At 39.5% G+C, this 21,603-nt stretch overlaps 1 protein-coding gene across 4 annotated transcripts in view; it reads left to right on the forward strand.

The window, feature by feature from the left end:
• GNAS (GNAS complex locus) overlaps positions 1–12,307 on the forward strand; it is a 241,776-nt gene extending 229,469 nt beyond the window's left edge. For all 4 annotated transcript variants that reach the window (XM_081948387.1, XM_081948389.1, XM_081948388.1 and 1 more), the window contains 7 exons: positions 853–907; positions 2,000–2,073; positions 3,345–3,403; positions 4,325–4,445; positions 4,750–4,880; positions 6,749–6,816; positions 8,770–12,307. In XM_081948387.1, coding sequence (XP_081804513.1) covers positions 853–907; positions 2,000–2,073; positions 3,345–3,403; positions 4,325–4,445; positions 4,750–4,880; positions 6,749–6,816; positions 8,770–8,916 — 655 coding nt within the window. In that variant the 3' untranslated portion in view covers positions 8,917–12,307. The remainder of the gene's footprint in view (positions 1–852; positions 908–1,999; positions 2,074–3,344; positions 3,404–4,324; positions 4,446–4,749; positions 4,881–6,748; positions 6,817–8,769) is intronic.
• Positions 12,308–21,603: the final 9,296 nt, after the last annotated feature.

The following is a 21,603-nucleotide window of genomic DNA, read 5'->3' on the forward strand; positions in this document are numbered from 1 at the left end:
CAATACAGTAGAAGCCATTTTAAGGCACAACAGGCTGTATCTTAACAGAACACACACCCCGAGGGGTTTTAAGGGTGTCTTACTGCCAAAATATTTTTTTTCCCAGAGAGTAAGTCAACTGTGTACCAAGTTTGGTTGAAATTGCTCCAGGAGTTCCAGAGTTATGCTGGAACATAGACACACACAGAGAGCTGTTTTTATATAGAGAGATTAGTCTGAATAAACAGTTTTTTCAGGCTTCCAGTAATCAGAATGAGAGCCAGATCAACGTAGATGTAGTCGTTGACTTACAACCACTTGTTTACCAACAGTTCAAATTTACAATGGCACCGAACAAAGTGACTTACAACTGGTGACATTTGGGTGCTTGGCAATGTGCATGTATTTATGATGGTTGCAGCATTCCGGGGTCATGTGATAGTCATTTGAGATATTCTCAGTCTGTGCTTCTGACAAGCAAAGTCAATGTGGGAGGAGACGAGATTCACTTAATGTCTGCATGATTCACTTAACTGCAGTAACTCATTTAAGAATCATGGCAAAAAAAAGTTTTTAAAATCAAGCACAATTCACAGCTTGCTTAGCAGTGGAAATTCTGGTCTCAGTTATGTCAAAAGTTGAGGACTACCTGTAGTGATTAAGAGCACAGGGCTATGTTTTCGTTGCATTTTGTGCTATGCTATATTGACGTGGTTACAAAAGTAAATGTAATTACTTCTTTACAATAACCTAGAAACTGGAGGACTGTGAGTTGTAGTCCTGCCATGGGCTTTTCAATATGGACTCTTTCTAAAATTACAAAAAGTTATGTTCTTGTGTAAATTTATCAGTGAAAATATTTTCTTCCTCTAGTTTCCTAGACAAGATTGACATAGTCAAGCAAAATGAATATACACCATCTGACCAGGTAAGTACAATGTCGTTTGAGAAAATGAAGTTACGTTTCTTCAAAATATTTTTGTCTGTAGATTTCTTCAGTTCAAAACCTGAAAGTAGCATCGTGTTAGTAGTCTGAGTAGAGCTGAGCTGGGGCGACGGCTCGCATGGCCGCAGAGAGGGCTCTGCATGCCACTTGTGGCACGCGTGCCATAGGTTCACCATCATGGGCATAGACATTTAGCCCAGTGCTGTACTGGAAAATTTTTAGTTTTCAGAAGTCCATGAATATGACTATATGATGAAGAATCAGAAGAAATTGTTGTCATGCCTACCGGTAGAACGCCATATTTATGTAATAGATATCTCAAGTCATAGTGTTGTCACCTCTTTTCAAGTTGTTGGTGGACTAAAAGCAGAGTGCAGTGATGTCTTCTAAATAAGCAAAAAATGAAGAAAAGCTTCTTTTTTTTCAAATTAGGCTACATTTGAGTCTATTTGGGAGTGAAAAATTAAAATCCAATCCATAAATGAATAACCATTATTCAAAAATACTTTTTTTATTTTATTGGGGCGATGGGACCATACTGTTATAAACACATACAATTAACTTTTATAAACAATAAAGATATTTTTTTAACATAGAGGATATTAAAAATAAACTACTACCTATATTTCATTTTTCCAGAACTTCTTTTTCTTTTCCTCCACAATTTTCAGAAGTTTTTATCTCTAATTATAATCCACATCAAAATGAGAGAAGGTTTTAGAAATGTGTCTGTTTTCCATGGTTTCACATTTTCCTTTGTGTCATGGTTTTCTGAGCTTATGGGTTGCTGTTTTGTTTTGTTTCCAAGATGTTAGTATATTTTAAACAGTTTCTTAACTTTACAAATTTTATTTATTATGGTAAGCGGCTTTGTGTTGCTAGGTAGGATTGGAGGAAAGGGAAGAAAAAATATGAGATTAAAAACCTGAGGTATAAATTTTATATTACCGTACACTTTTTACAAAGAACCTAAAGTTGTTATTTCATTGACCCATTATTCCCTAATGCTTGTATTTCTTTAAAAATAGAATGTTGTTTTAAGGGGAAAAAACTTTTACTATTCTTTTTTTTTAGGACCTTCTTAGATGCAGAGTTCTGACATCAGGAATATTTGAAACCAAGTTTCAAGTCGACAAAGTAAATTTCCAGTAAGTGTCACTAATAGCAGGTGCTTAAATTGAGACTGGGCATTACACTAACAGTGATAGTAGAAATGTACAAAATATTCCATAATATAGTGATCCAACTTGAGAAAAAGCCAATTCAGGCAGAGTTTTTCCGATATTTCTGGAATGGTTTATGGCCAGACAACATTTGGAATAACATAAAGCACTTCAGCATCCAGACAGTCTAATTTGAGAAATAAATTAACACTCAGTCCTACCCCCATCCTCTGTGCTTATATTGACCTATTTTGGAGGAAAACAAAATGTTCCAATAACATGTCCATGAAAAATTAATATAACTATATCCATGTTGTGGTAATTAAAAGTTTTGTCCTGTTTTATTTTTATAGACATCTAAGTTAGTTTTGAAAAGGGACGCGATAGCTCAATGGCTAAGACGCAGAGCTTGTCGTTCACAAAGGTCTAATCCCTAGCGCCGTATAACGGAGTGAGCTCCCATTACTTGTCCCAGCTTCTGCCAACCTAGTAGTTGGAAAGCACATAAAAATGCAAGTAAAAAAATAGGAACCACCTTTGATGGAAAGATAACAGTGTTCCATGCGCCATTGGCATTGAGTCATGCCAGCCAGATGACCACGGAAACGTCTTTGGACACCGCTGGCTCTGGCTTTGAAACAGAGATGAGCACCACCCCCTAGAGTCGGGAACGACTAGCACATATGTGCGAGGGAACCTTTACCTAAATTAGATTTGAGGGCCAGTTTCATATAGTGGTTAAGGTTTCAGGCTAGAAATCAGGAGACTGTGAGTTCTAGTCCTGTCTTGGGTACAAAGCTACTGGATGACCTTGGGCCAGTCACTTTCTTTCAGTCCTAGAAATGAGGCAATGGCAAACCACTTCTGAAAAAATCTTGCCCAAAAATCTGCGGAGACTTTTCCCGGCAGTCTCCGAAAATCAGACACAATTAAAAAGAAGAAGATGAACATTAGTTTTAGCTTTTTGGGAAGTATCAAATTTTCAAATAATACAAATTCATAACAACAGCAACTAATAAACATTTCACCCAAATAATGTACTTCAATTTTTAGCTTACAATATTAGTTATTGGAGGGAACACCTTCAGTGAGCAAGCTGGAAAGACATTTGGAATATATATTTGAATAATGCCAGTGCTTGTTTTCCATAATTCTAATAGCATTTTTTTTGCAGCCTGCAGCTTGGGGGGGGGGGGGGTTGTCTTTAATAATCTTGTTTCCCTGGTTCTGAATCCCTCCCTTTTTTTTCTTTTCAGTATGTTTGATGTTGGTGGGCAAAGAGATGAACGTCGAAAATGGATCCAGTGTTTCAATGGTAATATTTAGGAATCTGTTAGACCTGTGATAGACTATGAATGTTTTCCATGTAATATAAACTGTATATTATATTAATGTGGAAGTCCAGCTTTCCAATTACCTGAATACCAAATATATACTATATGGCATTTTGAGGTTGTCTTCATACCAGCTCAGCACTTTAACTCACTACATGCTTCTTTTCAGCATGTAGCTTTCTTTATAAATTTTGTTTAGGTTCCATCACTTGTGATTAAATTACAAAAGAGGAATGGATATTCACACACACCCTTCCCTCCAGTGGTGGGTGTTGGATCCCGGTGCAACCGGTATGGTGCAACGGGACCGGGCATCCACCACATGAACGCGCACAGCGTGCGCATGCATACTTGCCGCCTGTGGCACTCCAGTTGCTTGGCAGAGTGTTGCGCAGGTGCTATACACTCTGCACATATGCGCGGAAACCTCAAATGCTGGTAAGGAGTGCGGGCAGGCGGGTGGGCCCTCCGGAGCACCATACCGGAACGGTACCTGGTGCTCCTGGCAGGCACCGGTACGCCCATACTGGGGTGTACCGGTCGTAACCCACCACTGCTTCCCTCTCTCTGTCTGTCTGTCTCTCTCTCACACATACACACACAGAACTGCATGTTTTATTCACTTATTTTTGGACCTACAGTATGTATCCTATAAAATATCTTTTTTTTCCCTTCAATCACATTAGAGCTACATTTTAGCTGATTTTTACTCACTCACTCATTATCTTACTTATTTTTCTTATTTTGAACTTGTTCTTCTCTAAGTGATTTATTCACATTTGAACGCCTTTTCCCTAAGCTTTTCCATTTTCTATTTTTCTTTATGGAGCCGAATTAAAAAAAATGCATTCAAAGGCAAAGAGTGTTGATTAAGGATGTTTTCCTTTGCTTTTGTTTTTTAGATGTAACTGCTATAATATTTGTGGTAGCCAGCAGTAGCTATAACATGGTTATACGAGAAGACAATCAGACCAACCGGCTTCAAGAAGCATTAAACCTCTTCAAAAGTATCTGGAACAACAGGTCCGTCTCTTTAGTTTTGACCAATCATGTCATTCGTAATGCTAGCTTATGTTTATTTCTATCTGTATTGTGTAAGACACCGAACCTGTGCTAATATAAATTCTAAGAGAATGCACATTATTTCAGTGAAGTATGGTTTTTTTGTTAAAAATTATTCATATATTTATTAAATTTAGATGCCACCCTTCTCACTATCAAGCGGCTCTGAATAATTAATATAATGTCTTTAAAAAATTGCTTTATGTTCCTTTGTACCTTGATTGTTTTATTGCCATTTTAACGGTATATGGGTCTGTTTCTCTAGGTGGCTACGGACCATTTCAGTTATTCTTTTCCTGAACAAACAAGATTTGCTAGCAGCTAAAGTTATGGCAGAGAAATCGAAAATTGAAGATTACTTTCCAGAATTTGCTCGTTACACGACCCCAGAAGATGGTAAGAAAATTGATAGTACAATTTGAAAAATGTTTTTCTCTGTTACTATAAAAGAAAAAAGTGAGAGAAAAGAAAGAAGGGATTGGTTTTTCCTGCCCTAATCTTTATGTGATAACAATTGTGTATAAAAATTGTGATAAACAATATATAAATGTTATATACAATTGTTATAAACAATGAACAATTGTTTATGATTTTTTTACTCTTTTTTTGTGATCACTAATTGTTATTATATTATGTTTGATGCAGTTCTCTTTCTCTCAAACTGCTTGCAGTATAAATCAGACAAATGTTTGATCCAAGGATGGAGTACTGTCAGTGACAGGCTTCTGTTAAAAATTATTCAGTCCATAATTTTCAGGGTAAACAATGAAGACCCTTCCAATCAAAGTACTGTAGCTTCAAAACCTGGATATTTTTCCTCTCTGAGAACAGAGCAGAATATTTTAACCAAGAGGATTCCTTCTGTTAACAGAAAACTTCTAAATCCTTTGTATGAGCAAAAAAAAAAAAGTCTCTGATTCAATGAGATCCTTTTCTTTTTGTATTTTTTAAAGTAACATTTTATGATCCTTTATAGTTTCTAGACTGGTTCACTTTCTGAAGTGATTATTCACTATATCTCTCTTTCTATAACAGAAGACCGGAGATCTCTGCAAGCAGGTCACACACAGTCCCCAACACTTAAATTGTGGTTCCAGAATATCCCAGATCACAGGTCCAAAATTAAGTGACAAAACAGTTACAGCAGAGGTTTCCAACCCTTCTGGCTTTGCAGATTGGCGGGAGTGGGGGGAGAGGGGATGGTTTCATTGTGAGTGGCAGGCAAGCATGCACAGCTCTATTTCCATGAGCACCAGACATGCGCATCCGCCGCTCACGCAAATGGAGCATGCATGTGCCTGCCTGCTACTCCCACAAGTGGGGACGCATCCACTCGCCCACCACTTCTGCGGCCTGGTTTCGAACAACTCTGTGCCCAGTAGTGGGCCACAGCCCGGGGGAATGGTGACCCCTGAGTTAAGGCATCTACTAATTTTCAACAGGCTTGTCCCAAACAATGGTTCACCTTACATCTCCTTAAGATCAAAAAATAAATAGGAGAAAATAGTGTAAAATAATATATGTGTTGTTTGAATTTCACTTATTTATCTGAAACATTTTCATTAATTTTAAATGAATGAGTCTCAGTGAGATTTATTTGTTTTTATTTAAAGAATATATAGTGACACTCGGTGGCTTCCAAAAAATAAAATCCCAATATGCAAAGAGTAAAAACAATAACCTCCTACCCTTTATGCTTGTTAGTGTTTTGTTAAAGCCATTTGAGTGCAATAATAATAATAATAATAATGAAAATGCAGATTCCAGCTGATCCACTCTTCTAATAGGCAGCCCTTCATGCAACATGAGTCTATATTTAAAGAGGTATTTTGCAATGCTTATGCTTTTTGGCACTAAAATATTTCAGAAGCTCAAGACCCACCTGTTCCAATTAGCTGGCTTAGCCGATTTATAGCTCCATCTTCCACCTCCTGGCAAACATTTTATTGGGAATTTTTTAAGGGAATTTTAATTTTATTTATATTTTAACTAAATATTGTACAGTATATTTTCTACCTCCTCCGTCTACGTCTATGTCTATGTATTTGTATATGGTTTTAATAATGACTGTACACCGCCCCGAGTCCTGCTTAGGAAAGGGTGCGGTCTAGAAATAAAAGATTATTATTATTATTATTATTATTATTATTATTATTATTATTATTATTATTATTTTAATCCCTCCTTTGAATCAAAATAAAAGTAATTCCTATTGCAAGATAACCTTTTTTTTTGTTCTTTACTTCTTTTTTTTAAATGAGCAGCAGCACCAGAACTTGGCGAGGATCCTAGAGTTACAAGGGCCAAGTATTTTATTAGAGATGAATTTCTTGTAAGTAGGATCTCTTTACTGTTCCTGTTTTTATCAGACATGACCTTGCTTCTGCTTGCTTTTACAGTCAGCTACATTTAGTGCTATTTAACTTTTTTTGTTTGAGAAGCGTCTCCGTATCTGCGCAAAGCAGAATTGCCATTTGATGGACATTTCTGAGATGTGATTTGAGTGACCAAGTCTTTTAACTTGGGGCATTAAAGGTAGTCCTCACTTGACAACCACCATTGGGAGCAACAACTCCCAGGCTAAATATTGTGATTGTTAAACAAAATCCCCCAAAAATCATGTGACAGTGCCAAACGTATGACATCACTGCTTCCATCATTAAGTGAATCCCTGCATTTATGAAGTGAGGCATTGTGTGACTACAACTTGTGATTTCATTTAGAGCAGGGGTGTCAAACTCGCGGGGTCACGGCAGTGTCACGTGACATCGGGACTTTTTTCCCCTTTGCTGAACCGGGCGGGGCGGAGCCAGCCCGTGGTGCATTTGGCCCGCAGGCTGCAAGGTTGACATCCCTGATTTAGAGAATACAGAACAAATGTGTTGTTCAGGCAAGAAAAACTATATACCATTTCAGACAAATGGTTCCAATCTCTTCATAAAAACATCAGCATTCTCCCTTGATTCTGCTTGTTGGAGGCCAGTTGTGAAACTTGCAAATGGCGATCACATGATCATGGGATGCTGCAATGGCCATAAATTTGAGGACTGGTCACAGCGCTGTTTGTTTTCCAACCACTGTGACTTGAAACAGTTGCTAAACAAGGCAGTTGGTAAGCAAGGACACCACAATTGAGCCCAAATTTTCTTTAGTTAAGCAAGACAACTGTTCAGTGAGATTTTCCCCATTTTACGACTTTTCCGGTCACAATTGTTAAATGAATTACTGTGGTTGTTAGGTTAGTAACACGGTTGTAAGGTGAATTGGTCTTCCCATTTGCTTTGCTTGTCAGAAGGTCACAAAGGGGGATCACATGATCCTGGGACACTGCAGCGGTCATAAATATGAGTCAGTTGCCAAGCGTCTGAATTTTGATCATGTGACTATGGGGATGCTGCAACAGTCATAAGCCTGAAAAATTATGTCACTTTTTTTCCCCAGTGCTGTTGTAACTTCAAATGGTCACTAAACACACTGTTGTAAGTGGAGGACTTCCTGTACAGCCTTTTGACTTTAGTCGTTCATGGAATTTAGTAGTACTTCATTAGCATTGAACCACCACCTTAACAATACTGTTTTTAATTGTTTTTTTTTAAATCATTCAGATTCAGAAGAGTATAGATTTGAACAAGTGTAGTTTGTATCTAACTAGTTAGCAGCTGAACCGCTTTTTTTGTATCTACCTAGTTAGATTTGTATCTGCCTAGTTAGCATTTGAAACGCTGACCTTACTGAGCTTGTCAATTAGAAAGGTCGGCAGTTCAGTGGTTCAAATCCCTAGTGCCACGTAACGGAGTGAGCTCCCGTTACTTGTCTCAGCTTCTGCCAACCTAGCTGTTCAAAAGCATGTGAAAAATGCAAGTAGAAAAACAGGGACCACCTTTGATAGGAAGGTAACAGCGTTCCGTGCACCTTTGGCATTCAATCATGCTAACCACATGACCACGGCGACATATTTGGACAGCGCTGGCTCTTCAGCTTTGTAACAGAGATGAGCACCGCCCCCTAGAGTCGGGAACGACTAGCACATATGTACGAAGGGAACCTTTACCTTTACCTTTAGTTAGCAGCATTTAGCCCACAAAACCACATATTTTTAAACCGAATTCTCCATCCAATTTGCTGGCCGGTTTTTCCAGAGGATTTGTATTCAATCTGTATTTGTCCAGGCATATCAGATTCTTAGAGCTTAGGGAAAAAGAGTCTAGAGAAGGTGCGGCGGGGAGGAGGAATGGATGATATGCTAGAAAAACTGACATGATTTTTCTGTCTGCTGCTCTTCCAGAGAATCAGCACAGCCAGTGGAGATGGACGGCATTACTGCTACCCTCACTTCACCTGCGCCGTAGATACGGAAAACATTCGGAGGGTTTTCAATGACTGTCGGGACATTATTCAAAGGATGCATCTTCGCCAATATGAGTTGTTGTGATGGAGCGCACTTTTTCCTCTGTTTTGGACTCCTTGTTCCTTACTAAAAAGAAAAAAAAACCTGGCCCGCATAAGGTGGAAGAGAACTGCTGCAGTCTCTCTCTCTCTCTCTCTGATTTGCATCCCTCAGTCTTTTTTCCTTGCTGGACAAAGAGCAGCCTTTCTGTCTCGTTTCACTCCCTTGGAATGGTCGGAAATAGTCCCCGGAAAAAAAAAAGGCTATTTCTGCGGTCAGGGTGAGGTTTTCCTCTTTAACACGGCCCTTAACAAAACAAAAACCCAAACAATGCAAAACAAAAGAATTAATGCCGAAGGGTGAAGCACCTGAGAGGATTTGGGATTTCAATTAAACATTTAAAAGCAGACAAAAAAAACAAACAAACACACACACACACACACACAAAAAGAGGAGGGAGAACTTTAGATAATCATTTCTGTTGTGGGCATGATCAATTTATCCCATGATTTCAACTCTCTATCCATTCACTGCGTTCAAGTAAGGAAGGTGTCAAGTTCTAAGGGCAGCCGCTTCGGTTTGGGGTTTTTTTGCCTCTGAATGTGACTTTGAGTGGAAATACTGACATTTCTACGGCAAACCTAGACAGTAGAAAACCAACTGCTACCTTCAGAAAAGTGTTGCTGAACCATGGTGGTCCTGACTATCAGGGACGTTGCAAAATGAACTGCATTATAGCCTGTGATTGCAGAAAGATTTAACCACACACTGTTTTCAGTTTGTCCACTGTTGATCCTTTCTTTTTAAATATATATATATATATATATATATATGTTTCCCTGTCTTTCCCCATCTTCTATTTCCTCTTCTCCTCCTCCTTCCATGCCTTCTTTTTTTTTCCCACCTCCCCTAGTTTTTATTTTACTGCTGGATTATTATTCTTGTACAGACTGTAAAATGTATTATTTTGTACAACTTTATTGAAAAAAAAATAACTTGTAGAAGATCTTTGTGCCTTGATTATGGCTGTACCTGTGCAATGAGCTAAGATGTAAGTATGTTTGATTGCGCTGTACAGCTTTGTCAAACCTTTCAGCAGCATTCGCTCAAGGTAGGGAAAAATTTATCTGTAGTTTAGGGTTTTTTTTTTTCTGGTTTATAAAAGGAGGAAAAAAAATACTGTTTAGTATATTAAAAAAAAGTACAAATCGTGCAAACGTAACCACTTTAAAAGTGAGTTCTACAACAAGCGAGCAGATGTTTTAGCATCATGCTTTTTAATTTTTAGCTTTAATTCATTTAAATCTCTATCCAAATGCAAAACATGGCTTGTTTCTACATAAACCAAATTTTGCTACAAATTATCAATGTTAGTCTTTGTCATTCATAGTATTTTTTTGTGCAAAAAGATAAAAACAGAACAAAAAAAATCTTAAAATATTATAGGCACTGCACAGGCCTAGAGGCCGTCTTCATGCTGGGTCTAAGAATTTTCCACCCAACGCTAACTCCTCTTAACAGGCATAATGATAAAAATGTACCTTGCCCCTCAATCTGGTCACTGAATTTCAGTTTCAAATGACATTTTACTTCTCTTTTAATAAAGAGATAACTTAAAACATTGTTTTATATATTAACTATATAAGTAGCTTAAAGTGGAGACGTGTGGAATTTTTTTTTCTTAAACTTGAATAATTTATGCAAATTATATGCTTAGGACAACATGTGGTACAGTTAAAAAAAAGCAAAAATCACTGTAGCAATAAGACAGCATGTAATTTTAGTAACTATTACACTGCTTTATATTTTATACTTAGGTGTTTCATGTCTTTGTGAGCATATTACTTTTTTCATGTGTCTAAACCTACCTGTACAAATTTGTACAAAGTCTAAAATTACAGCTATAATAACACGTCTAGAACAGTGTTAGCCTACTTTCCTCAAGCCCACTTCTTGTCCCCTGAAGTAGGGGAACAGGGGTCTTAATACAGCGATTATTTTTTAAATTTGCCTTTTAACACACGTGCTTCTATTTTGGCAGGGCATCACTTAAGCTTCCCTGTTAGGAAGGCATCCCTTTCAGAACCTGTCTAGTGTCCCAAATTTCTGCTGGTGGCAGGAGTCTTTGTGATATCCAAGGACTCTACATATTCCAGGTTTTTCACATTGGAGAAAATTGAGAAAACGCATTTCCCTTATCGATTTTCACTTTTAATAGACATAAAATGGTGGTGATCATTCAGTTTTTAGTTGATTGGCGCCATTAGCCAATACAAGGATATATTTCTCCCTGGTAGGATAGGAACAATTGCAATGTCTTTTACAGAATCCTTCTTGGTATTGGCTCTCCATGCATAAATTTGGGGTAACGGGGGCAATCAAAAGGAAGGAGCACATCGCTTCCGAGTTTTCCTCTTTGGTTTCTGCTACTGCAAGAATCTAAGATCAATGAGCCACGTCAGATTTTAAGACACAGTGTTTGTCTCCTCAGATGTAGGAGCTGAAGCTGTTGAACAGTTGGCAACAGTTGACTGCGTATCTGCCACAGGGCCTTTGCACCTCAGCCTGTGTCGGCTATTAAGTGGATTTAAAAGATCAGATTGTAATTGTAAAACATTTTGAAGAGGTACTGCCTTGCAAGCATTTGGAATCTGGCAAAGACGGACCTACAAATTTATTTTTATTTGGTGATACATCAGTGTTTCTCAACTTTGGCAACCTTTAAGCTGTGCGGACTTCAAATCCCAGAATTCTTCAGCCAGTTGGCTGAGGAATTCTGGAAGTTGAAGTCGGCACAGTTTAAAGATTGCCAAAGTTGAGAAATGCTGGTATGTATACACATGTATATGTATTATAAATGCACTCTTAGACACATATACACAGACTATGAAATGTGAGCCTTAATTTTTTTTTAAACAAAAGCCAAAACTTGTTAAGTTTAGTGCCAAAATTATTTTATTAATCTCTAAATCCTAGGGAAGGGAAGAAGAAGATGAATAATAATTAAATGAAGTATTTACAAGGAATGTAATGTGTGATCTAGGAAAAACAAAATGTTGCCTCATGTTTTAAAAGTAAGGACACTTTGGGTGAATAGATAAAAGTTTTATGTAATAAAGTATATCTGCGTGTGTGCATATGCACACTTACACAAATCCCATTAAAATATACTTCCTATGGAGCTTTATATGAGTGGAAACATTTGACAGATTAAAAAAAAAGTTGGGTGGGAGGGAGCAGTTTGGTTTGCACATGTCTAGAAAGAAAGCGTGTGTGTGTGTGTGTGTGTGTGTGTGTCTTTCTGCCTCTGTTAGCACGTCTCTGAGTTTGTGCAATTTGGTGGCCTGGTAACCGCAAGTCTTATTTTTAACATTTTTCTTGTTTTGTTTTTCTTTTCAATACAAAAATCCCATAAAGCTTCAGTGCTTGCTATTTAGTTCTGTGTTTTCTTCTGTCTCTAATTTAATTGCCTTAACTTTGGAGTTAGTTGAACTATTTCCATCTAATCTTCATCTTTTCCTTCAATTTCAATTTCCTATTTATTTATTTGAACTTTTGGTTCAGGTAAATTACCATGACTGGGGAGAAAACTGGTTTTCACAGGTCGAGGAATTTCTGGTTTTTAACAGCCAAGGTATTTTCTAAGTATTTGTCCCCATCCTAAAATGCACAATGCCCCATACCACAATCTAGTAAAATTGAAGTGGGTTTTTAGGGTTACGTGCATATAAGTATCAGGGTGTGACTTTATTATCAATAACAGTGCTATTATGAAAATATTTCTTCCCAGCTACATTACTGCAATGATTCCAACATAGGTAGGATTCCCCCCACCCCGAGCTCTTTGGATGAACTTAGGCTGCTGCTGTTTCATGTTTTGCAAGTGTGTAAATCAAGTGAATTTAAAACATAACATGCCATGCTAGTCCCCTACAACATTGACTGACTATTTGACATATTTTGTACAAAAATAATAATAAATTGTAGAGATATTTTCAAAACGGATCTTTGTAACAAATGGATGTTAAAATACTGCACACCTCCAAGAGTGGAATGTACTATTTCTCAAGTTCTTTTTTATACTAAGATAAATATCCCAGGAATGAAACAAAGGTTGAATGCAAAACTTTGTAGAAGCCACCCAGTTCATAATAAGCAAGAGTCATATAGGTAGTCCTCAACTTGTAACAGTTTGTTTAGTGACTGTTCAAATTACAATGGCACTGAAAAAAAGTGAACTATGACCGTTTTTCACACAATAGTTGCCGCATCCCCATGGCCGTGTGATCAAAATTCAGACTCCTGGCAACCAACTCCTATTTATGATGGTTGAAGTGTAACCACATGACAAGCAAAGTCAAGGAGGAAGCCAGGTTCACTTTACAACCATATTATCTTAAACATAACAACTGCAATGAGCCACTTAACAACTGTGGCAAGGAAAATTGTAAAATGGGGCAAAACTCAGCAAATGTTTGACTTAGCAACAGAAATTTTGGGCTCCATAAATCAAGGACTATTTATACTCGATAATAACCCTTTTTAATTCTCCTTCTCGCCTCCAACATATTTTCTGTCTCACTAGAATAAATTCTCATGTATTTTGGAATGGCTTAAGACCAGATTGTGGAGAAGCGGCTCCTACCTCCAAGATTCATTAGAACTCACTGTTCTCTCCGGATCAGTTCCAAAGACACTACCTACTCAATTATTCTGCCTCTTTCATATTATTGTACCCAATTAACTATGGAAAACCTATCACAACACAATCCTTAATGAAGTCTTAAAATTATTTAATACCCATATTGTGCAAAACTTATTGATGTTTATAATGCAGTTGAATACATCAAAAAATTTGCATTATCCCACCAATTAAATAAGCAGTCGTGTTATTACAAAAAATTCCCCTGACTATTTTCAATCAACAAAAATGTTTTCTTGAGAGTTCAGTAAAGATGGGAATAGTTCCTTAGACCAGCATGGATTAGGTCTTGTTCTGTTTGCTGTAAAAATGCACAGGGTGAATGAAGAAAGAAACAGACTGGATAGAACCTTGATTATTGTTTCAAAGATAATCAATTGAGTTATTGCTCAATTGTATGATCAATACATACAATTGCTTTGATACCATCAAAGCAATTCTATGTATCTGCGTGAACTCTCTGAACCTGACATATATGGCTTCGAAAACATGTCCCTTGCCAGTCTCAAGTAGATAATGTACGATCTATGGTTTCTTGCAAGAACTGTATAAATATAATGCCGTTTCTGACGATTTTAGGTTGTCTGGTTTTTTAGACAACTCGTATTGTAAACGAAGAACAAAAATTGGATTCTCACTATGTATTATAACATACCTTTCTGTTCCTTGGTGGTTCAAAAGAATTTAAAAAATAATAATCGGGGGAAAAACAATGAAGCAATTAATTTGGTTAATAGCCTTCCACCAGAAAGATTATTAGTCCGATACTAAAAGGATCCCAAAGTTGGTGTCTCACAAATCTCTTTAGACAACCAGTTTGCTAATGGGATATCATCATTGAATAGAGCAGAGTTTCTCTACCTTGGCAGCTTGGAAATGGGTGGACATCAACTCCCAGAATTCCCCGGCCAGCATGAGAGTTGAAGCTCACCCATCTTCAAGCTGCCAAGGTTGAGAAACACTGAAATAGAACAATGCTATGTTGACTTTTCCTCCCAAGGTAACTTTTGTTTTTGAAAAACATGTGAGATTCCCATTCTCTAGATTCTTGCCAAACTCATGCATACATTGACCACACACTTCATTTGTTAGAATCCATGCCAGTTAGGACCTTGTAAAAAGCAGATTACATTATATTTTGGTGTTTTTATGAGCTAAATACTAGAACCAGATAGTTGGTGCCACATTGCTTTCTATTTGAATAATGATGGTCTCTGCTACGCTGTTGTAGATCGCCAGCAGAGCTGGCAGCAGATTCGGACAGTGAGGAGGTTGGGGAGGAACATGGGCTAGTCCTGGAGTCTGAGGAAGCCTCTGATGAGGGCTCTGTGTCGGAGGCAGAGAGGAGGCCAGGACCATGTGCCAGTTATCGGCTGCCTTCAGAGGTAGACATCAGTGAGGCAGACAAACAGCTGGAGACTGTTCCCAGTGTCCGCATGCACAGAGTTCCCAGATGAAGAGAACAGCTAAAGAACTGGGGTTGGCTTGGGAGTAAGGCTACAGGTAGATGATAAATGGTTCCTCCCAGAGGAAATAAAAAGAGGAGCAAAAGGGGAGTGGAGTTTGCAGGAGAGAATTAGTTCACTTAATTGGTTTGTGACTCTCCGAGACTCCTTGCCAAGTTTTGCAGATGTCGGCCTGGCATTTCTCCAAGCCAGATAAGGTCTCTGACTGTAAATCCTCCCTTGAAAGACTTAGATGGATGTGACTGAGCAGAATTCACAGTAAATTAATAAAAGGGTTTTTTGTTGGGACAAGGGGTTTGCTTCATACTCTTGGGAAGCCTCGGTCAGAACAAAGGCCTAGCAATAACTCCAGCATAATTCTGATATTGAGAATTCAGCAATAGACTTTGTTGGCTAAATGTACAAGTCACAATTACACAGTGAAAAGCATACTTAGCCGAGAAATAAGCTCTATTATTAATGTTCAGAAATTTAGACTAATATTTTAAGGTGGCTTCCGTTAAAAGAACAATCTGTGTCCCTATACTTGCATATCTATCTACAGCCTTTGGCTTGAATTCTGCTGTTTACTACCCTGTCCCCCCAAAAAAATTACCTATGCAACAAACCTTGAACTTCGCCCTACAAAAAATGTTTGAAGCAATTAGCAAAGACTTTAACTGAAGGAACTGAACAGATGTTGATTGAAGCATTTTATCAAATAATACAACAAGTAATGTTCAAAATAAGAGCCAGTTTGTGCCGAGCTGGGAGACCTTAAGCCAGTGACTTTCTCTCAGCCCCAGGAAGGAGGCAATGGCAATCCACGTCTGAATAACGCAGCCAAGAAAACTAGAGATTTGTCCAGGCAGTCATCAGGAGACAGACTGACTCATAGGCATACACACATATGCAAACACATGCATGCAAAATGGTGCTTCATAATTTCTATCAGGATTGAGGTTAGATACAGAGAAAAAATTAAGTCCGTTATAAACACCTAGAGTAGCTGTTAGAGATAACCCCAAGAAAAGCACAGCTACCTTTCCTCTGCAGTATAAAGGGCAGGATTTAACCCTGTGTGATGCCAACAAATGTAGGCAGTGACCCTAGCGTGGTAGATGTGGCTTTATTGTCTTCAGATTGCTGTGCTTACATTCAGAGATGATTTTTATACAATCAACTCCTAGATTTCTTGTAAATGTACCAAGTTCCAGAAAGTGTATTGCAAGTAATTCAGGGCAACATTAACAGGCTCTGGATGGTTTGACCTGTTTAAAATTTAAAGGATTTTTTTTTTTTGAATAGTGATAGTTGCGATTGGTTGAACATACCTTTAGTTGGGGTTCTCCACAAATTCTGTGGAGTTTATGTGGAATTTAGCAGTCTTTATTAGGGACTTTATTAGTATTTATTAGAGATATGGTGGCTCAGTGGCTAAGACACTGAGCTTGTCGATCAGAAAAGTTGGCAGTTCAGTGGTTCGAACCCCTAGCGCTGCATAACGGAGTGAGCTCCCATGACTTGTCCCAGCTTCTGCCAAACTAGCAGTTCTAAAGCACTTTAAAGTGCAAGTAGAAAAATAAGGACCACTTTGGTAGGAAGGTAACAGCGTTCCATGCGCCTTCACCATTTAGTCCTGCTGGCCAAATGACCAGGAAGCGCTGGCTCTTCGACTTTGAAACGGAGATGAGCACCGCCCCCTAGAGTTGGGAATAAATAGCACATATGTGCAAGGGGAACCTTTACCTTGATATTAGTCTTTATTTCCTAGCATTCTTTTACTGTGCTGAATTCCAGGCAGTGTCACTTAATAAATATATTCAAGTCTCCAGCAGGAAGATTCCAAGTTTTTTTAAAATCTCACCTATTAAGATAAACTGAAGATGGTTGATATCACTTATGCTTATTATACCTATGAATCTTGCAACCTTTTGAACAGAAAAAGGACTTATCAGTTTGAGTTGTCCCTCTTGAAAGGATTAAATTCTAGTTGGTTCTTGTCACTACTCATCTTAGAATGTTTGGCTTATTGGGCCACCTTAAGACCAACTAATGGACGCTGGTAGAATCTGCAGCCCCAATTTGACATTAAGTAGACTAGCCTATTTCAACACATAAAGCTATATTGGAAGAAGTGTCCTTCTGGGTTCAGTTCCAAGTGTGGAGAAAGACACTGGAAACATGGAGACTGCTTGAAAAGATGGCTTTTACTGTTGGACAGGATCAAATGAAATCTCTCTCTCTCTTCCCCTCCCTCCCTTCCTCCCTCTGTATTCCAAGAGTAAACAGATCTCCCATATGCTCAACTATATATCCTCTACTGCCAAGAAGATGCAAGGAAGGACTTAGCAATGAATGTGTTATTGAGTAAGCAATTATTTAGATGTCAAAAATTGGAACTTTAACAAAACATTTGTAATTTGGATGTATTACTACACTGGATACTAGTTGGATAATCCAATATTTTAATTCCATAGTTCAAGTATTGGCTTACACATTAGCCCTCAGTTAGCATCGAAGCATCCTCCATTATATTGACTGATGCTTTTTCAGTACTCAAGTTGTCACTTCTACAGAGTGTTGTACAGCAATTCTCGTAACATGTTGCTCTTCAGACTGAATTTTTTTAAAAAAAACTGCATTTTTTACTTTAAAAAGGTGTTTAAAGAATTTAAAAAACACGTATAGAAGTTAGTAACATCAAATTAAGAAACATAATGAAATAAGCAAAAGCCAATGCATTACAACAAAAAGTATCAATAATTGTGTGAAATTGGACATTACTTGTCCAATTGGACATCCTGAGCAGAGTAAGTTCAAACATGCATATTAAATAAAATAACATTAAATGAAATAATATTTTCCCAAAATATGATTAGCTTATAACTAGATTTACTGAAGATAAGCTTCACAATCCCTGTTATTATTTATTTGCTTTTATAGCCAATTGTAGGCAACAGGAATTATTTACTTGGGTAATAGAATGATTATGGACATTATTTTATCGTTGGTATTTTGGCTCTTCAAGTTAGCACAATAACACAATTAGCATTTATTTAATGAAAAAGATGGCTCAGAAACTTTCATAAGATTAATGCTACCTTAAAAATACATTGCATTCTAAATAAAGCTATCTCATACTATTTTTAAACTTGGGCGGTGTTTTCTAAAAATTCCAAATATGTTTTCAAACTTGAAAAGGCTATATATAATCTGTTATATATAGCTGTATATGTAAAAAAGATGTGGAGACTCTAGAAAGAGTGCAGAGAAGAGCAACAAAGATGATTAGGGGACTGGAGACTAAAACATATGAAGAACGGTTGCAGGAACTGGGTATGTTTAGCTTAAGAGAAAGAAGGACTAGGGGAGACATGATAGCATTATTCCAATATCTCAGAGGTTGCCACAAAGAAGAGGGAGTCAAACTATTCTCCAAAGCACCTGAGGGTAGAACAAGAAGCAATGGGTGGAAACTAATCAAGGAGAGAAGCAACTTAGAACTGAGGAGAAATTTCCTGACAGTGAGAACAATTAATCAGTGGAACAGCTTGCCTCCAGAAGTTGTGAATGCCCCAACACTGGAAGTCTTTAAGAAGATGTTGGATAGCTATTTGTCTGAAACGGTATAGGGTTTCCTGCCTAGGCAGGGGGTTGGACTAGAAGACCTCCAAGGTCCCTTCCAACTCTACTATTGTATTGTATTGTATTGTATTGTTGTAGTATATAAAATATCGTTGTATTATGAAAATCTATTTATGGGGCTGCTTTTGAAGACCATTTGGAAGCTACTACTGGTCTGAAAGGCAGTGGAGTGTCAGTAATGAGCATGTCACAGTATGGACATATATGCCTGGTGTTTTGTGAATAGCACAGAAGGCCAGTTGGCTTCTGAAGGCAATTCAAGAAGCTGATTATCATTTACAAAGCCCTAAAGCAGTGATGGCGAACTTTTTTGGCACTGAGTGCCAAAAAGAGATCACGTACAGGCATGTGCGCTTCGCGTGCTCATCTGGGACACAACTCGGAAGAAGAGCTGCTCAGGGGGCATGCACATGCCCGGAAAATGAGCTGCTGGTTTCCGACGTGCCAGCTAGTCTTCCGGTTACTGGCGCGCATGCATGTGTGAGGATCAGCTGGCAGGCATGCATGCTCTCACTGGAAAACGGAAGACCAGCTCTTCCGGTTTCTGGCACTGCCACACACAAAAGGCCAGCTGATTGTCGCGTGTGCATGCACGCCAGAAACCCGGAAGAGGAATGGGCAACGCCACACATGCCAGGCGACATGGCTCTGCATGCTACTTCGGGCATATGTGCCATTGGTATGCCATCATGGCCCTAGAGTCTGCCTACTTGAAGGACCATCTGTCTCTGTATGTTTCTGCCCATCCAGTGAGGTCAGTTAGAGTGACCATATGCCAGGTCCCATCCATTTGTAGGAAGGCATCATCCAGCCCTCTCCCAGAAAAATGAAATATCCTAGGAAATATTGAAAAGGCAGAATATTATATTTTCCTGGATGTGAAAAGGAAGAAACATATTTTAAATTGAGAGTAGCTCCCTGTAGCTTCCTTCCCCCACCCACTTTGTCAATGGGCCATTAAGAAGACCAAGTCAGTCCCTTTACACAGTGCTTCTCAATTATTTTCTGTCATGCCCCCCCTAGGAAGAAGAAAACATTTCGCGCCCCCCCCCCCGCGCGACTGTAAATAGTATCATTTGTCTATAAAATTGTTATAAGTACACCTCTGCATAACATAGCACACCGGTCTTTCCTCGTCTCCCACCGTAGTCACATGCTTTCTTTCCTCTTTCCCTCTTACTTGTCTATCCTTCCTTCCACCCTCCCTTCCTCCTTCCCTTCCTTCCCTGCCTCCCTTCCAGTTCCCTCCTTCCTCTTTCCTCCTGCCTGCCTGCCTTCTTTCCCTCCTGCTTATCTATGCTTCCTTCCTTCCTTGCACCTCCCTCCCTTCTGCCTGCCTGCCTTCTTTCCTCTTTCCCTATCCTCCTATCCTTCCTTTCTCCCTCCCTCCTTCCCTGCCTCCCTTCCAGTTCCCTCCTTCCTCTTTCCTCCTGCCTGCCTGCCTTCTTTCCCTCCTGCTTATCTATGCTTTCTTCCTTCCTTGCACCTCCCTCCCTTCTGCCTGCCTGCCTTCTTTCCTCTTTCCCTATCCTCCTATCCTTCCTTTCTCCCTCCCTCCTTCCCTGCCTCCCTTCCAGTTCCCTCCTTCCTCTTTCCTCCTGCCTGCCTGCCTTCTTTCCCTCCTGCTTATCTATGCTTTCTTCCTTCCTTGCACCTCCCTCCCTTCTGCCTGCCTGCCTTCTTTCCTCTTTCCCTATCCTCCTATCCTTCCTTTCTCCCTCCCTCCTTCCCTGCCTCCCTTCCAGTTCCATTCTTCCCTCCTTCCTTCTGCCTCCTTCCTGCCTGCTTGCCTTCTTTCCTCTTTCCCTCCGGCGTGTCTGCTTTTCTTTCCTTCCTTCCACCTCCCTTCTGCCCTTCTTCTCTCCCTCCCTGCCAGCAGCTCCTCCAGCATCCCAGCTGGAAGCAGCAGCACAACAGTCGCCGTTACCAGGGGCGAAGGGGTGGCGGTGGCAAGATCGGGCGACCACCGCCCCTTTGTCCCTTCCCCAACAGCGGCTGTTGCGCTTCCGCTTCCAGATGGAATGCTGGCAGTGGAGCTGCTGGCGGGGAGGCGAGCTACGCGGTGGCGAAGACGGGCGGTCCCTTGCTTCCCTCCCTCCCACCCCCGCCCGAGCAGGCTTCTTGCACAGCTCCAGCCCGCGGCTCCAATGAAAATCCAGTCCGAAGTGCTGCCACTTCCAGGCGGGATATATTATGCCTCGCCCACGCCTTCGCCGCCGTTGCACCCAGATGGAAAGGGAGCCTTCGCGCCCCCCTTTACAGAGCCTTGCGCCCCCCCAGGGGGGCACGCCCCACTATTTGAGAACCGCTGCCTTTACATAATAAAGAGTTCTCCCCTTCAGCTCCAGTGGGATGGGATTAAGGCATGATAATATTGGCCCTTTATCCAACTCACCACATGGCATCTGAGAACTCAACCAAACCTGGATTCAAAACACAGCCTAGAAAGTTGCCCCTGCATGGCTCCATGGGAGTCTGACAACCGATCAGAATACAAGCTCAAGATCAAAGGCCAGAGAGGGCATAAAGCCAGGAATTTTCATCATCTCACTTTCTTTTTCTTCTTCACCCAACATCTGGAAGCATGTGATCTCACTTTTCTGTTCAGGAGCTCAACCCATGTGATCCTGTCCACCAATAAGCCACCTTTCCAAGCAGCCTCCATGTCTCCAGTGTCTTTTTCCCCACTTGGAGCCGAACCCAGAACGACATTTCTTCCAACACATTAAAACTTTGTGAGATAGGGAAGTGTCAGTGATGGCTTTTCTGCAAATTATTAGCAGCCCCAGTGCTATGGAGTTGGGTGGCCTCATAATTGAAATTAATAAATACATAAATACTTGTGGCCAACATATGCGGTGATAGCCAGTAATTTAGATGGTTTTACAATGGAACTGAAGAAATGTACCAGTATGTAAGAATAGAAATGCTGAGCTC

The sequence above is a fragment of the Natrix helvetica genome, assembly GCF_964273705.1.
Source record: "Natrix helvetica genome assembly, chromosome: 3".
NCBI lineage: Eukaryota > Metazoa > Chordata > Lepidosauria > Squamata > Natricidae > Natrix > Natrix helvetica.